This window comes from Rousettus aegyptiacus, unplaced genomic scaffold (genome assembly GCF_014176215.1).
Source record: "Rousettus aegyptiacus isolate mRouAeg1 unplaced genomic scaffold, mRouAeg1.p scaffold_m13_p_12, whole genome shotgun sequence".
Classification (NCBI taxonomy): domain Eukaryota; kingdom Metazoa; phylum Chordata; class Mammalia; order Chiroptera; family Pteropodidae; genus Rousettus; species Rousettus aegyptiacus.
In genome coordinates, this window is record NW_023416287.1 from 50,372,296 (window position 1) to 50,390,017 (window position 17,722).

Genomic DNA, 17,722 nt, shown 5'->3' on the forward strand with positions numbered 1-17,722 from the left:
GTCAGAACCCTCGGGTATGTTAGGGCAGAAAATATTAGCAAGCACAGATATTATCTGAAATGTCTTCTTGGAAGATAAGGTACAAAGCACATGTAACCCATGATGTGGGATTTCATGGCTCCCATCTTACTGTGTTTTTCACATTCATTTATTCATTGTCTTCTCAGGCTGAGCAAACACACAAGTGTTATGCCTCCCCTTCGCACACCCTGTGGAATGCTGGTGACCCCCAGCAAGTTTTCTTGGGGAAATTTATGGGAGGCACTGTGGAGAGTCATGCAGGGCAAAGGTGGTAGAGCATTAATGGCCAAGGGTGGCCATTGTCCACAGTACTCTGAGTCATGCTCTAGCTATAGGGAGGGGAGTGTTGAAAGATGAAAGAGTGTAGGTTTTTTGGGTTTTTGCTTTTTTAAGAATAGAAAAAATGCTGTAGGATTTTTAAAAGTGTTTTAGTAGTCATGCAGGCAGTCTGGCATGTAAAGCCACGCCAACCCACGCCCCTGCACCCCAGTCTGATTTCCTGGCAGTGGAGATGCGGCGAGGGAAAGTGGTCTTGCTCTGGGATGTGGGCTCCGGGTCGGCACGGTTGGAATTTCCAGACTTTCCAATTGATGACAACAAGTGGCACAGTATCTACGTGACCAGGTAGTAGAAAAAGTTCTCTCCAAACATCTCTTTTTTTAACTGTATCTTATAAATAATTATGTGTTCGTAACATCATATAGTAATCTTTGAAACTTCTGGGAAGTCAGATTATAGTGAGAAAAGGCTTGGTTTAGATTAACTGTAGAAATAAGGGTATTTTTTTTTTCTTATTACAGAAGAAATAAACTTTGTTCCCAAAACCAACATTAAAAGAAGAAAAAAAGTTAAAAGCTGATGTTACCTCTAGAATGTTAGGTCTAAGCTCAGTAAGATGTTTCAGCCCAATAAATGGGAATAAATGCAGCTTGGTAGGAATTCCATGTGACTGACAGGGGAATGCAAGGAGAGGACGGAAGACAAGGGTACAAGTAGGGAATGTGTTTTCTTAGATTCAGACACAAAGCAAAATTATTCCTTTTAAAGTCCCTCCCTAGAGGTAACTAGTGTCAAGCAGCTTTAGAGACGTCTTCTCTTTCCCTGCTTTTTCATAATATTATGGTTTGTTGTTAATGGTGTGTTTGGGGGAATTTTTGTCTTTTGTTTTGTTTTCTATAAAAATAGGGTAATATCGAAAACAGTAGACCATTTCAAATACAGTTTAACTCATGATCCATAACTGTTTTGCATGATGAAATGGATGGTTTAGAACTACTCTATAGGACTTCAGAGAGTAAACTCAGGGTTTGGTGGACAGGACTAGAACCAGGGAGACCAGTTGGAGGCTGTTGCAGAGGACATGGGAGAAGCAGATGGAGCTGCGTGTGGACCAGAAGCGTGTGTGTACACTGACTGGAGATTCTGAAAGTGTTCTTTCTGCAATTTTTCGTGACTCCTAGATTTGGAAACATTGGTTCATTGAGTGTAAAGGAAATGAGTACAACTCAAAAGCCACCACAAAAAACAAGTAAATCCCCAGGAACAGCTAATGTGCTGGATATAAACAACTCTACACTAATGTTTGTTGGAGGGCTTGGAGGACAGATCAAGGTAACATTTGAACATTCATCTGAACAAGACTTTTTGGCTGATTTTACCTATATATAAATTTAATACATAAATTTACACAATGTTATATGTCAAATATACGTTAATTTAAAAATTAATATGATTAAACCGTTGAGTATATCCTAGGCAGATGAAAATTTTTTTTTGCTTCTATAATTTGCTTAATGACAGTTTATCTGCAGAGAGGTTAGTTTTGTAGGGTAAAGCATCATACTCAATAAATAGTGTAAATGGAAAAGAACTCAATGGTTCATTTTACTATTTGGGTTTCTCTTTCAATGATGAAACAGGAAATTCAATATTCCACATTAATTTCTGTAAATTCCCTTTATCCCTATTTTAACTCCAGTCATAGACTAATAACTAATTAGTGCTTAGAGAAAGAGCCCATCATATTTATTTTATCGTATCAGTTATCTCGTCACTGAATAACATTGAGTCACGTGGACTTGGTTCAGTGTTCTCACGTGAGAGCAAGGGTCTCAGCGCCAGCCAGGCCCTTGCCATGGACCGCATTTTCTGGGCCTCTCTGTTTCTCATCTGAAAAAGGCTTTTCTCCAGCAACCCTGATAACTAAGATGACCTTTAAGATCCTGTCCAGTTGTCACTCATCGTAGGATTCAACTTCGTAATCGGAAGGAAATCTAGTGATTACATCTGGCCCTTTTTTTGGAAATTGTTTTCTCACAATTTGGTTCTGTTAGATTTGAGGTTTTAGGGAGGCGTTTCATGCGCTTAGAGAATTTATTCCTTTCATCACATGCGTGCGGGTTATGTCTGTTTGTTTACATTAGAAGTCTCCTGCTGTGAAGGTCACTCATTTCAAAGGCTGCATGGGGGAGGCCTTCTTGAATGGACAGTCGATTGGTCTATGGAACTATATAGAAAGGGAAGGAGAGTGCCATGGCTGCTTCGGAAGGTAACATGCCCCCACAATTTAAAACATCGTATGTGATTCTAATAACATCTGAGAAGTGCTTAAAGAATTTACATACACATCAAGATGCATAAGTTTGTGATGTCAATCTTATTATTGCAAAGGATATGATGTATATCATTTACTAATAGAAATCTGGTTATATCTTTAACCCTTAAAAAGAAGTGCTCTTATTGCTATGTCTTACACTGTATGCTTCGATCGTAGATTATAAAAATGAGAAGCATCAAACAATCTTCTGCCTCAAAGAGCCACAATTAAGTCTTGAGTAAATCACATTTTTGTTTTGAAAATACCTCCAAGCATGAGAATTTTTGTTTGTGATGTCAATTTTTATAGATAAGTACTTTTTTATTCCTAAATTCTATAATTTTAGAAATAAAATGCATTTGAAATAGAGAACAACTGCCTAACATCCTTTTGCATATATTGATATGATAGAAGGCATTTAATAACTTAGTCTCACCAAGTTCAACACCCCTTTTATTATTTACTAATAAAATAACTGCAACCCTGTAAGTATACAAAACCTGTTTTCCAGCACTTCAGCATTCAAGACAATAGATTGCCTTTGCCTTTAGAGAAATGTAACATCTGATGTAATCTCTCCCATCAAATGAGCTGCTCTGTTCAGATAGAAATCTGTAATTAACAGTGAGCTGTGACAAGAAGCAACTGTATTATGTTTAGAAACTTGTGGGCGAGTTTTCATTTTGTCATTGTCAGGTCTGCTTTCTCATATGGCTCCTAGCTTGGGGTTTTATAGTTTAAGCCTTTGATTCACTACTTTCCCTTTCCTTAGCTTGCTCAAAAAGTTATAGCCAGAAGCATAGTTTTTGGAGCCTTAAGACTAAAAAAAAATAATTGGGTTTGACATCTAAATTACTCAGGCTCCTGACCCAGGTCTACTACCAAATCTCTTTCAGTGACTTGAGATAGTAAGTCACTTCACCTCACAGAGAGAGGTCTGATTTCTTCTTCCAGAAAAGGAAAACAATAATCATACTTGTCTAACCTATCTCTCAAAATGATATGTGTGAAAATACTTTATAAATTTGAATGTTGATCAGTGTTCATCTCTGACCTTCCTGCAGTAATAGTTCATTACTTTCTAGGTAAATGCCTGAGGATTATTTTCTTGACAATAAACATGTGAAAAAAACAAGTTTTTATAATTGGCAAATATGGTCAAAGTGGTATTACCTTGTGAGTTAATGAAACCTGCCCTAGAACTTCAGGAGAATGAGCGCACACATTGAGGCTCTCTTATCCTGCACTTTGTCCTCATGCTGTTTCTCTGGCGTGGAAGGAAGTCCTCTAGTGACTTAGTAATTTTAATGTGAAAATGCCCCAACCCCTGGACTCTGTGCCCTATGCTGACCCTAGATCAGTAACCTTACTTGTAGAAAGGAAAAATCTTAACAAAAATTGAATATTTCCAATATGGAAACTCTCCCCCTACTTCAGCTGTTACAATATCCCTGATTTTCATCGATCATTTTCAGGGTCATTTTAAAACCGCTGACCTCAAACGGCAACAGTGAATGAATTTAATGATTGCTGGCTCTTCTCTCTTTTGGAATGAGGAAGTCAGTTTTCTGTGTGGCCACAGGTTTTGTTCTCCATGAGAATTGCTGTGCCACCAGATTTCCATCCACTCTGGACCATTGACGAAGAGGAAGGTTGCTGCTGAGAGGAGGGATTCGCGGGTTCTGCCATCCTCCTGATGTCAGTTCTGGAGCTGGCTGTTTTAGGAGAGGGCTGGCTACCTAGCTGAGCTTTCAGGCCAAATTGACTTAGTAGATCAAAATTAAGGTTTGATTAAACATATTTTTCTGGCTACTGAACAAATCATCTGGCTATTTTTGAATCGTATGACCAACATTTTCAAAAATATGTTTTTTAACAAAGTACTAATTTGTTGGGATATTATTAGATATTCCTTTTTTAAAAAAAAAGTGGCAGCAGAGGGTTTGTCTTGATCGTAAATGTTTGGGAAACACTAAGCTAAAAAATTAAGCACAATTCTTTAGAGCGAGGCTATCAAAGACTCTGATGCACTAATATGCACAGTAACCCTGTCCTAGAGGATGCTAGAGTGCAGAATTTCCCAACTCATTTGACCCCAAACTCTTTCTAAAAAGGAGCATTCTAGAGTTACTTATGTTCTATAGAACATAGTTCGGCGAGTGCTGATATAGACACAAACTGGTGTTTTATGTCTAGGTTTACAAATTGATTTAACTATCTTCATTTTAGGTAACCATTCTATTAAACAAAAATTTTAGCTCAAAGAGTCAATATACTAATTCCAGTTACTGAATCTGTTTTAGCAGACTGGTGATTAGAATTCATTATGCCTTTATCCTTGTGTGTAATTTGTTGTTATTAAATCATTAGTGTGGTCCACTGACATTTTTCAAAATGTTTTATTGATATGAGTATTTACCTTTAACTCTGATTTACATTACTAAGTAAACTGACAGATTTTTTTTTATTCCTCTTTGATTATATTTATACTTCTTTACATGGTGTCAGTATATGTTAATTATGAACAATCTTTTCAGTTCTTAAGGAAATTACAAAATAAACCATTGATTCTAACAGTTCTTCTCCAAATATGGGAAAAAAACTTTTATTAACAGACATTTATTCTGGAATTAGTTACGAGTGGCTATTACAATAGAATACTGGCTATGTGGTTGACCTTTGAGACAGGTCAGGCCTCTGTGTTCTGAGCCCTCTCCTAGGTATTGGTGATTTCAACATCAGTCACAGGAGTTTATATCCTCCACCATTTCATGGTCTAGGGAAAAATACCTATATGGAAACATTAAAAAGTGCTCGGTGCTGTGGTATGTGGGGCAGCAGAAGGCGAAGCAGCATCCTAGGCCTGGGGCCCAGGCATTATTTCACTCTCAGAACAGCAGCACACATGCATATAGGCAGTACGTTATGCATTATTCCTGTCTCATGAGTGAGAGTGGGGATCAGCGAGGTCTGGTAATTCTTCTAGTCTCACAGGGGAAGGCATCTCCCCCTGACTGTAGGCCTCCTACCTGTAACTTCTGGGTGTTGGGATAGAACTATCCATGAAGGGCTGTAGTAGACCCCGCTTTCAATTGTCCTGGCCTCTTACCTAGGCCAGGCCCAGAGCTGCCTTCCTCTGGCCCACCGAGTGACAGACACTTGGCTGACTAGAGATTCACATGGGCCTCATGGTCATAAAATGGAAGCCATGGAAGAACGAGACCCAGAAATATGTCATTGACCTGAGTCAAATCGTGCTCAGTTATCATTTTATTTGAATTCATCTATCCTCATGACTGTCTCACTTGAGAGAAGCCAAAAGCAAGGATTCCACATTCCTGAGGACAGAGAACTCATGAGCTCAGGGCCCGGGGAGCGGGGTGGGGAACAGAGAGTGAACAGTAGGTCAAGACAGATTTCTGGAGATTTGTTTCAAATCTGGCTTTACCATTTTCTTGAGAGTGTCCCTGGGCAAGGTACTTGATCATCGAGTCTCAGCTTTTAAAAGGCAAAATGGGGACTCACCTAGGACCTCTGAACACAGCAGAATAATCAAAGTTAAAATGGAGTGAACATTTACTATATGCCAGGAATTGTGTACATGAATTAAATCATGTATAGCCCTCTCAGAGATGTTCTAACATCTCAATTTTTTTGAAGGAAGGGAATCAAGTACAGAGAGGTTAGGTAACTTTTCCGAGTTCACACATCTAATAAGTTGGAGAACTGGAATTTGAACCCCAGGAGTCTGTTTCTAGAGTCTGTATCCTTAGCCACATGAAGCTGTGGTCAGCCAAGAAACAGAGCAATGGAACATGATTCTGGAAACCACAGGGTTATGACTTAAATAATTGAGAATTAAGCCAAAGTGTAAGAGTGCATTTTCTTTTAGTTAAGAGATAGCAAAGCAGACATTTTTAGAAAAAGCGGAGCTGTAGGAAGCTATGAATGAAACCTCAGGTTTCACAAAGCACTGCTATTTTTTGTTTTGTTTTCTTTTGCTTTGTTTTCTTAATGGAAACACTTCCACTGTTTGGTTGTTCTGTCCTGCTTGCAGGTGCGGCACAGAGTTGACTTACCACACGTTCAACTGGAAAAAATTCAAATTCATACCCAAAGACATCTTAATCCAAGTTTCACTGTCAAGCCCTATGAGATTCCAGAAAAGAATTTTTTAAATATATTATTAATATGTTTCAGATGAACTTACTTTGTGATTTAATGGTGTATCAAGTCAGCCTTTTGAGGCATAGGGAAGACCAGTGAAAACATGGCTGTGAGAAGTGCTGTGCTCCATATTACATAACTCTGTTGTGTGCTCATCCTGCAGAGTTTCCAAGTTTTGTCATTTTTGTTTGTTTGTTTTGTTTTGTTTTGTTTTGTTGTTTTTTAGTGGTCCTTTTGGTATGTATTTATTTTCCATCATAATTTCAGTGTAGCTGATATATTAGTTATAACCAACATAGGGTGATAAATGCCAATATAAAAATTCTCCCCAAGCACTGGAATTAAGAAAGAATAGTTACATTAAAGAAAATTAAAACAAACAAAAATCTAAGTGATAAGTAGAAATATTTATAGCACTTATCCATCCTTTGGAGAAATTTCTTTTTGCTACTGTAAATACTGCCTACATTAACCTTCTTTACTTTATAAGGCAAATGGGCATTTGTCTTGCATAATCTCGTGACAAGAATATTTTAAGATATGATTTATAATTGTTATCAAATGATGGAAATAATAGCTCTAACATGATTTTTGGGAGGGACAACTCAGTAAATGTGTCATTTGTTCTCTTTAATCACCTTCCTGAGAATGGATTATATTGTATCTGTTCTGCTTTGCAGCTCCCAGAATGAAGACTCTTCCTTCCATTTTGATGGGAGTGGATACTCTGTTGTGGAGAAGACACTCCGGGCTACCGTGACACACATAATTATCCTTTTTAGCAGCTTTTCACCTAATGGGCTTCTTCTCTATCTTGCTTCAAATGGCACTGTATGAATCTTTATGGGGCACTGGGCGCTTCTGTGTATATACAGTTAGACTGCTATGAGGATATTTATGTTTAATGGCTATTTTATGAGCATTTATACATATATATGCCATACTATTTCTTCATTTTAAATAATTTCTTTATTACACTCATACAATTTCATTGAAGAACTTTTGGAAGAGCCCCAAGTAGAAAATAACTTTCCCATCATTATAGATATCAATCCAACATTTGTTATTAAATTTTGGGCTTAAATAGTATGTCTTGTTCTATGTTCGCTCTGACTACTGTGGCCTTATTTGAAATCCATCTATAAGAATTTCATGTTCCCATTTTTTTAATCTCATATGCTGGTGATTTTTCTCAGTCATCTAGTTTTGCTTTTAGAACGGGTCCATTTGTCAATCTCAATGAAAAAGATACAAAGACATTCCATTTCTTATACTCGGTTGTGGATTTTGATAACAATGAGTTTATCTCATATATGTATAGTATTCTGAAAAGCCTCTCTGGATCCTTAGTTTCACAGCAGAGACCTCTGGTTGTTGGGCTTGGTCCAGCTTTCTCAGTTTGACTTTAGAAGGGTTCTGCCATCCCCGATTTGAAGGGAAAGGAAATCTTGTGATAATGATATAGTCATGCTAAACTGCTTTCTCTTCTCTATAGAAAGACTTTTTATCCATCGAGCTGGTTCATGGCAGAGTTAAAGTTACAGTTGACCTGGGCTCAGGGCCTCTCGCTCTTCTTACAGACCAACGCTATAACAATGGAACCTGGTACAAAATTGTTTTCCAGCGAAACCGGAAGCAAGGTAAGTGCACAACTGGATGAACTGGGATGCTGGCGCTCGTGGGAATAGAAATATTTCCAAAACCAGTTGTCTTTACTCACTTTAGCTTTCTGGGTATTCTTGAATTATATTCTAATAAAAAGCCATCATTTTCTTTCCCATACTAAGTGCTAGGTTTCACATTTTACTGTAGGAATATTATAATTCTATGTGTCTATGCTTTCCAAATGCAATATTTAACATTAAATGCTAGGTTGGAATCAAGAATCAAATCGATTCTGTTTTCTTCCACACACATACTGCCATCATTTAGCGATGTATATCCTGGATTTACTGACTTTTTACAGAGGATTTTCAGTTAGGAGTCAAGAACATGCACTGGTCAGAGTTGCACAATGTAAAAAAATATGTGTCTGTAAACAGACTTTGTTAGCAGAAGATTGTGTTTCACTTTAATGTAGGAAGTGATTTTCATTTTCGACCTATTCCTTTTGATTTTCTTTAGGACTCCTAGCAGTTATTGATGCATATAACACTAGTTATAAGGAAACCAAACAAGGCGAAACCCCAGGAGCATCTTCTGACCTCAATCGTCTTGATAAGGATCCAATTTATGTGGGTGGATTACCTAGGTCAAGAGTTGTAAGGTATGATATCACAGTGCAGAATTTTCATGTCCCTAATTACCAACTGTATTAGTTTCCTAGGGCTTCTATAACAAGGCACCACAAACTGGGTGGCTTAAACAGCAGAAATGTGTTCTTTCACCAGTCTAGAGGCTAAAAGTTCAAAATCAAGTTGTCAGCACAGTTGCTTCCTCCTGAGGGCTGAGAGAAAGAACACCTCTGTATACCTGTCCCGTACCGCTCAGCTTCTGATAACTTTAGGCTTTCCTCAGCATGTAGGTGACATTCTCTTGGTGTCCACACAGCATCTTCCCTCTGTGTATGGCCACGCCTCTCTGTCCAAAATTTCCTTTTTATAAGGATGCCAGTCCTACTGGATTAGTATCTACCGTAATGATCTCACTTAATTATATCAGTAAAGACTGTATTTCCAAATAAGGCCGTGTTTACAGATACTAAGGGCTAGGACTTCAACTTCTGTGGGGGAGGGCACAATTTAACCCCAATTTAACATCTACTTTGATGCAAAGGTGTACTATTTGGGAAGTGAAGAAAGGCTTCTGTAGTAAAGTTAATGATTTTTATATTTGTTTCCTTTAGAACACCTAGAAATTGTTACTGTATAGTATTCGGAGGCTTCACTTTCTTTTACAACTAATTCTCTTCTGTAGACATTTTAAAATAATAGAATCTCTTTCTAGGCTAAAAAAAAAAAAAAGAAAAAAAGAAAAACAAAACATGTTTTCTGCACTGATCTGCATTCCCCTTTATGTGATTAGCATGAATAATGTATGTGAAAGTCTAGCATCGGGAGGTTGGATGAAAGATGGCAGAGAAGAGAGGCGCTGAAATCCTTTTGTAACACTGATTCAACTTTAGCTTTGTGACTTTAATAAATTTGCCCAAACTTTCTGTGGTTCATTATCTTCAGTTCGATAATTTTGGATTGGAAAAAATTAAGCTCTAACTTCTTTTTAAGGTCATAACCAAAAGCCAGCACTCGAGGCAAGATAGCTTCCAAAGAGTGAGATCGTCAAATGTCCAAACTGAGTCACCCTGCCCAGTAGTCGTCAATTGTATGTTTGTAGCATTACTCCACCTTCAGGCTGAGTTATACAGAATCTTAATAGATGGCACAGAGATGCAGCCACTCCAGTTGCTATGGGTTAAGAAGTCCAGAATCCACTTTCCCATGACCCATGTTCTCTTTACCAGAAATATCTGAAAGTTCTGAGCAAGCTAGTTTACAACACCAGTCACCCCTCATCCCCAGCGCTGGTCTTGAACATGAGTACACTTAAACTTCTGGAAGTTGGTTATGTGCCCCAGGCCTTACCTCACTGCCAAGACAGAGCCAGGACTAGAAGCCTGTCTTCTCATCCCTGATTCTGGATATGACCCCCTCGCATGGTGTGCTGGGCTGGGCACGTTCCTGAAGCAACACTCTGTGTCATAGTTAAATAGCACACGGTGTAGACATTAGAGAACAGGACAGAGCTCCCTTTCTAGGAAGATATCCCAACACGGACTCATGCTGGAAGGGACTTGGGTATCATCAAGGCCAGCATCCTCACCTAGAGTGGAAGAAACAGATCCAGAGAGGATGATATTTACCCTAAAGCATGTGGTTTAATGGTCCACAGTTCATTACTGAATATAGAAAAAAAAAATGAAATGTGACTCTAGCAGGAAACCATGTTACTGCAGCATTCTCCTGTGACTAGCTGATGCTTAAGAGTATAACTTGGAGATGTCACCCTATGTTTGGAAATGAGAGTATGGCCACATTGCAGCCTTACCCCACTCATCACAGCAGTGCGGCAATTTCTTTTAAGAAAAATATGGTATTGACTTGGAGTCTAAGAAATAGAAGTTTGAATAATCCCAGATTTCACCCAATGCAATGATTTCCTTCAGGACAAAGTTCAGGAATATGCAGTATGGACAATAGCCAGTAACTTCTCCAGCCACGTGATCCTAGGAAATCAAGTTGCTTACACTCGCCCTCATGGAGGCAAATGTTCTACTCTGCATGGGGACAGAATTATTATCTCTCTTCAATAATTTCCTTATGACAATTCACAATCTTTCTTGTAAATGGCATGTATTTTAGTGACTACATTTAAATTGTAATGACTATAATAGTTTTCCTTAAAATATTAAACATTTTTATCCAGGTAACCATCTAAGTAGTCAAATGCACTAAATCCAATTCCCTTCTTTAGTCCAAAAGAGGATTTGTTTGACCTCAAGTTCTCACCACCAATATCCTTCTTGGAGAGAGGCCTAGACATATCTGCAGAATGACACATGGAAACAGGTCTTCCTTATTCATAGAACCACTTTTACTCCTTCTTTCAAAAATGAAATTATAATCCTTGTTGTTTTCATGTCCTTCCTTACAGGAAAGGTGTCACCAGCAAAAGCTATGTGGGCTGTATCAAAAACCTGGAAATATCCAGATCAACCTTTGATTTACTCAGAAATTCCTATGGAGTGAGAAAAGGCTGTATACTGGAGGTGGGAAGCATTTTATTAATATTAGGAGTTTCTATAAATGTCCACTGACTTACCAACATAATAGAGTATTAACATCTAAGCCATTGGGGTGCATAGGAATGAGATGGTGGGGAAAGTGGGCAGTAACCTCTGCCATGGGAGACTCGGCATGCAGGTGGGCCTGATGCTGCTTTTTCCTTTCCTTTGTGACCAGCCTATCCGAAGTGTCAGCTTCTTGAGAGGTGGCTACATTGAATTGCCACCCAGGTCTTTGTCACCAGAATCAGAATTTTTGGCAACATTTGCCACCACGGACAGTAGTGGCATCATCCTGGCTGCCCTGAGCAAGCATGGGGAGAAGGAAGGTCGTCAGCAGGCCCATGGGGTGAGTAGCTCAAATGCTATCGAGCCACGAGCTCAGGAAGGAAAAGACTCTGGGAAAAACTGAGTGGAAAATGACTTAGTTGTAAACATTTCTCGTTTATGGGCATGCATCTTTAATAAGTAAATGTGACTATTGCTGAATGTCTTTCACTTATGAATCAGCAATTCCTTTGTGTTACATAGTCCATGTTCCTTGTCTGGCTACTGAGAAGAAAAATACTTGCTGTCTACCTCTAATTCTTTTTAAACTCATTCAGATATCCTATACCAAATTTTCTCCCACACCTCATGGTTCTTACTCTTCATTCTAAGGTCAAACAGCAAGCCCCCAAATTCTGTAGAGATTTTTAGTATATTGCTCCATGAAGTGAGATTTTCTTTACCTATTATTATAAGATTGAAGGAGCAAAAAGAGAAATACGGCCTTTGATAAGCACAGTCAACCAGCAGTAGGAGAAAAAAAGGTGATGGTTTTCCATAGTTACATTACATTTCAATACCATAGGTGATATTTAGCCTTTATCTGCTCAAACTTGCATATATTGTGCAATCTGAAGAAACTTCACAGAATGTTAATGTGTTGTTTTAATGAAGTAGAGACCAAGATACTTCACAATCACTCTGCACGGTAAATGCTGTTTCCTATATTTTGCTGAAGAATAAGTGGGTTCAGAGAGCCTGATCAACCTGCCCAAAGTCACACCGCTGTTACATGTCAGAGCTTGGACTGAAATACCAGTCTGTAGACCCCAAATATTTCATTAGCCAATTGGTGAAGGGCTAACAATGACGGATTGGTATATGGGTTTCACCAGTCTTTTTCTTCCTTTCAGTTGAGGTGAAATTTACATAATAATTCAGTGGGTTTAGAGCTTTCACAATGTCGTGAGGCCACCTTCTCTATCCAGTTCCAAAACATTTTCAGCACCAAAAACATGAAGCAGCCACCATCCATTCTCCTTCTCCCTGCCCCTGGGATCCACTGGTCTTCTTTTCTGTATCTAAGAATGAATTTATCTAGTCTGTATATTTCACATAAATGAACTCACACACTATGTGACCTTTAGTCTTTAATTTAAATGTCTTCAAGGTTAATCCACATTGTAGCATGTATCAGTACTTCTTTTTTGTGGCTAAATAATATTCCACTGCACATACTCAGCATAATTTGTTTATATTCGTTTACTGATGAACATTTGGGGTTGTTGCTACTTTTGGGCTATTATGAGTATTCACATACAAATATTTTTTGAGTACTTGTTTTCATTGCTTTTGAGTATATACCTAAGGAGTGAAATTGCTGAGTCCATATGATATTTTATGTTTAACTTTTTGAGGACTCATCAACTGTTTTCCTCCACCAATCTTAATAGGACCCACTTGCACATCAAAGTTTGCCACCAAGTCAGCAAAAAAAGGATGCTGTAACCCAATGCTAGCAAGGATGTTGTAAAACACTCACATTCCGGTTCTGCTAATGGACCTCTTTTAAGTAAATCCCAAAAAGTTTTAAGAGTTTTAAACATTTCAAACCCTTTAATTCTTTAATTCTACTTTTACAAATATTAGAGACAATTTCACAGGCAAAAAATATTAAATGTTCATTATGTATGGTCATAAAAAAATTATAAACTACCTACATTTTTAACAATAAAGGAATATATCCTACAATGAGCTATCACCTGTTAGAATGGCCATGATCCAAAAGACAAGAAATAAAAAGTCTTGGCAAGGCTGTGGAGGAAAGGGAATCCTGAACTCTTGGTGGGGATGTAAATTGATATAGTCTCTAAGGAAAACAGTATGAAGGTTTCTCAAATAAATAAAAATAAAGAGAACTTTTGTATAATCCAGCAATTCTATTTCTGGGTATACATATGAAGGAAATGTAACTACTATCTAGAAGACATATCTATACCCCCATGTTCACTGCAGCATTCTTCGTAATAGCCAAGACGTGGAAACAACCTAAGTTTCCATCAATAGATGAATAGTTAAAGAAAATTATATAATTGAATATTATTCAGCCATTAAAAAGATAGAAATCCTATGCAATAACATGGATGTACCTTGAGGGCATCATGCTAAGTAAAAAAAGACAGAAAAATACAAATATCGTATGATCTCATTTGTATGTGGTATCGTAAAGAACCATACTCACAGAAACGGAGATCACATTGGTGACTGCCAGAGGCGGGTCAAGGAAGAGCACAGAGGGCAGTGGGTGAAGGAGGTCAAACAGTGCAAACTTCCAGTTGTAAGATAAATAAGTCCTGGGGATGTGATGTACAGCATGGTGACTATAGTTAACAATACTATATTGTATATTTGAAAGTTGCTAGGACAGTAGATCTTAAAGTTCTTAACAGAAGAAATGAAATTTGTAACTATGTGAGATGGTGGGTATTAACTAACTAAACTTATTGTAATCATGTTACAATATATACGTATATCAAATCATTAGGTGGTACGCTTTATACCTTAATAAAACTGGAAAAAAAGATAGATTAATGATACAATGTATCTATTTGTTGATACATAATATGGCAATAAATAATAAGTATGAAGGCTGTGTAGAAATGGACATCTTTGATATGGTTAGTAATTATAGCCTAATACAGACTGTAAAATAAATAGAGATTAGAAAGTAATATATAAAGTTTAAAATAGTTGTTTTAGATGATGATGTTCTTAAGAAATTCCCACATTATCTTCATAAGATGATAATTTTAAAAATCACATAGTAATGTTTTTTCTGTGGAATTCTCTATGCAATCTTCCCAGCCGTTCTTTTCCATCATGCTGATTGAAGGCCACATTGAAGTGCATGTTGACTCTGGGGATGGAACAGGCCTGAGAAGAGCTCTCCTGCGTGCTCCCACGGGCACGTTTGCCGATGGACAAGGGCATTCTATCTCCTTGATAAGGAGCGGGAGGTAACTGTGTAGCATAGGACATGGTGACCTCATGAAGGTCCCCAGTAGGAATCTTGTTAAGTATTCTTCATATGAATGATTGGGATGATTAATACGACATCATTAGCAATCAGCTTTTCATTAGCATTTGGAGTTTTTATGGGTTCACAATAATTCTAGAACCTTGCTAGAATGCCTCCTTGGGAGTTAATTGTATCTGCTTTGTAATAAGATATTTGCAGAATTTTCACAATTGAATAACCTTAATCCTCCCCTTTTCTGGGGCCCAGTATAAATTATCTTTTCATCAGATTAATTCTGTGGAAAGTAGTATTACAATATTAGTAAATAGCATTATATCAATACTAAATAATAAATGGTAAAATAGTAAATAGTAACATACTACATAGTAAAATAGTAAATAGTATAATATCAACATTCCTGTATATTTCCCTTCAACTCTGTAGACCAAATGTTTTAAAAGCACACTGGGTATTTTATTATAGGCAAAAAAAAAAAAAAAAAATACTCTCCAAAAAGCAATGGAACTCAATATTTAATAATATTCCATTTATTTTTTGGAGAATATTCAACTGTAGGTTTTAATTTTCAAGATTCATCTTTTTATTCACACACAATGTCATGTTAAAATTTTATTGTTCAGAAAGTACCTGTGGAATTGTGTAAAGAGACAGTTATGTTTCGTTTTTCTTTCATTTTCTCCTCTGGCCTTTTAGAATTATCACCATCCAACTGGATGAGAAAACTCCTGTAGAAATGCAGTTGGGCCCAGCAGTGGAAAGCATGACTATGAATGTGTCTAACCTGTACATAGGGGGCATTCCAGAGGATGCAGGGTCATCCATGCTCAGGATGAGGCGATCATTCCACGGCTGTATCAGAAACCTCATCTTTAACATGGAGTAAGTGTAACTGTGCTCTCAGTATATTTTTGCACTTCCTAATCTTTTAATGCTGAATACTGACACTAGCATGTGATCTTATTTTGCATTTGGGATTGCCTAAAAATTCTACAAGTTCTTGAAGTGAACCCATTGCTCTATCATAAAAGTCTTCCAAATGGATTTTATTGGATTAGAATGATGGATAGATCTGCTCATCATACATTAAAAAAAAGAAAAGTCATTGAACATTACACTTTTGACATTAATTTAAAAAGATGTAGAGATTTTGCGATGCAAGATTTTTGTCTTCTTGAGCTCATTGCTTTGAAGAGCCTTTATAACTGGGCTATTTTCAGCTTCAGCTTATTAATGTCTTCTCCTAAAACAATTACTATCTAATGAAGTACTGGAAATCTCTATCTCCTGTGTGGAGCTCATGAAGAATAAGAGAATTAACATGTGCCCGTGGGCATTTCATTCCTGCTCACTCACCCTCTGCCTGTGGTCAGCGTGCTGGTGGGACAAAAGCCATACTTTGAGCTGGGCAGACCGGAATCTACGTAGGGGAACCTGAGTGTGCACTGAGCATCAAGGCACCGACGTGCCCCTCTGGACGTGCCTCGTCACCTGGAGCAAGAGCTTGGACCTTTCATGGTTTCTGTGTCCTTCTATTTTAAAAGAACTTCTTAGAAGTCCTTGAAATTTGCAGGAATAAAACATTGCATTGGATTTTAACACAGTTATGTCAGACCCTAGGTTTAGTTATTTGTATGGTTGATATATTTCTTCACCTAATTGTCTGTTTATTAATTAATTGATTAAGCATCCTTATGTTCCTGAAAGCCGGGAGGCTGGGAACTTAATAGGGAAGAAACGTTTCTGTACTGTTCACAGCTATGTCTTCAGAAACTGCCAGGAGGGTATGTGAGGACAGGGGACATGCTACAAGGGTTTCAGGGTAAAGGGACTTATAATAGGTGTAGTTCATGACTTTTGGGCAAAGGGAAACCTGTAAGAAAGAATCAGTGTTTGCTTGAAGGTGCTGTGCAGTGCTGTGAGAGCCAGAGACAGAATCTGTCCCTGAAGCAGCCCCACCAAGGCTGCAGGAGGAGGCAAATGGCATTTGAGCCAGCTCTCGAATATGCTTAGGAATGGCGAGGGGCACAACCTGGGAATGTGTTTGCAGCGGAGGGTGGGGGGATGCGCAGGCAGAAGAATCAAACAAGAATATATAAGATAAGATATATGGATTTCCAGTCACTGTGAAAGATGATAAATTTCATTGCTTTATGAATAATATATCAGTGCTTTTTAATGGATTTTAAGCATTCAGTAATCAAATGACATTCATTCATTGTTGGCGTGTAATATCTTAATTTTGAAAACACTTTGTTTGTATCTAGACTTTTGGATTTCACTAGTGCAGTTGGCTCTGAACAAGTGGACTTGGACACCTGCTTGCTTTCAGAAAGGTCTAAGCTGGCTCTTCATGGAGAAGACGGCGAGCTCCTGCCAGAGCCCCAGCCTTTACCAAGTCCAGTAAGAGAGGCTTTCTTTCACTGTACCAGTCAGTCATGTCCAGCCAGAGAAAAAGAGCGCAGCACAGAGGAAAGTAAAATGGGGACCTCATTATGAAAGTGTTGGAAAGGTTGGAGGCGCACAGGGAGCAAGCCTGAGCGGGCAGGGTCTCCTGCAAGCACCGAGAAGACAGGCCCTGCCAGGGAGGCCACCAGGCTGGGAGGGAGGGACAGACACTCCAGTTTCTTCCATCCGCCTGCCCTACAGTCTCCCAGCTCTGCCTTCCACTGGCAGAATCTGCTGAAGCCACTTTTCAGAGGAGCCTGGGAAGAGTGACAGGGGTCATCCTGTGATAAAAGCAGAGCAGGGACAGGATGGGGGATGGTCCTCCGAGCAAACTCACAGAAGACATGGCACAGCATTTATCGATTGCAGGCCATGATGCTCAGATACTCTCATTTGGTTGCCATGT

General features: G+C 38.3%; 1 protein-coding gene across 6 annotated transcripts in view; it reads left to right on the forward strand.

The window, feature by feature from the left end:
• LAMA1 (laminin subunit alpha 1) overlaps nucleotides 1–17,722 on the forward strand; it is a 143,504-nt gene that overhangs the window by 114,705 nt on the left and 11,077 nt on the right. For 4 of the 6 annotated variants that reach the window (XM_036229865.1, XM_036229864.1, XM_036229861.1 and 1 more), the window contains exons 46-56: nucleotides 512–645; nucleotides 1,482–1,632; nucleotides 2,445–2,569; nucleotides 7,465–7,615; nucleotides 8,280–8,424; nucleotides 8,909–9,050; nucleotides 11,435–11,549; nucleotides 11,743–11,913; nucleotides 14,697–14,848; nucleotides 15,565–15,750; nucleotides 17,136–17,340. In XM_036229865.1, the coding sequence (XP_036085758.1) occupies nucleotides 512–645; nucleotides 1,482–1,632; nucleotides 2,445–2,569; nucleotides 7,465–7,615; nucleotides 8,280–8,424; nucleotides 8,909–9,050; nucleotides 11,435–11,549; nucleotides 11,743–11,913; nucleotides 14,697–14,848; nucleotides 15,565–15,750; nucleotides 17,136–17,340 (1,677 nt within the window). The remainder of the gene's footprint in view (nucleotides 1–511; nucleotides 646–1,481; nucleotides 1,633–2,444; nucleotides 2,570–7,464; nucleotides 7,616–8,279; nucleotides 8,425–8,908; nucleotides 9,051–11,434; nucleotides 11,550–11,742; nucleotides 11,914–14,696; nucleotides 14,849–15,564; nucleotides 15,751–17,135; nucleotides 17,341–17,722) is intronic. The other 2 variants (XM_036229862.1, XM_036229863.1) reach the window with 1 other exon arrangement.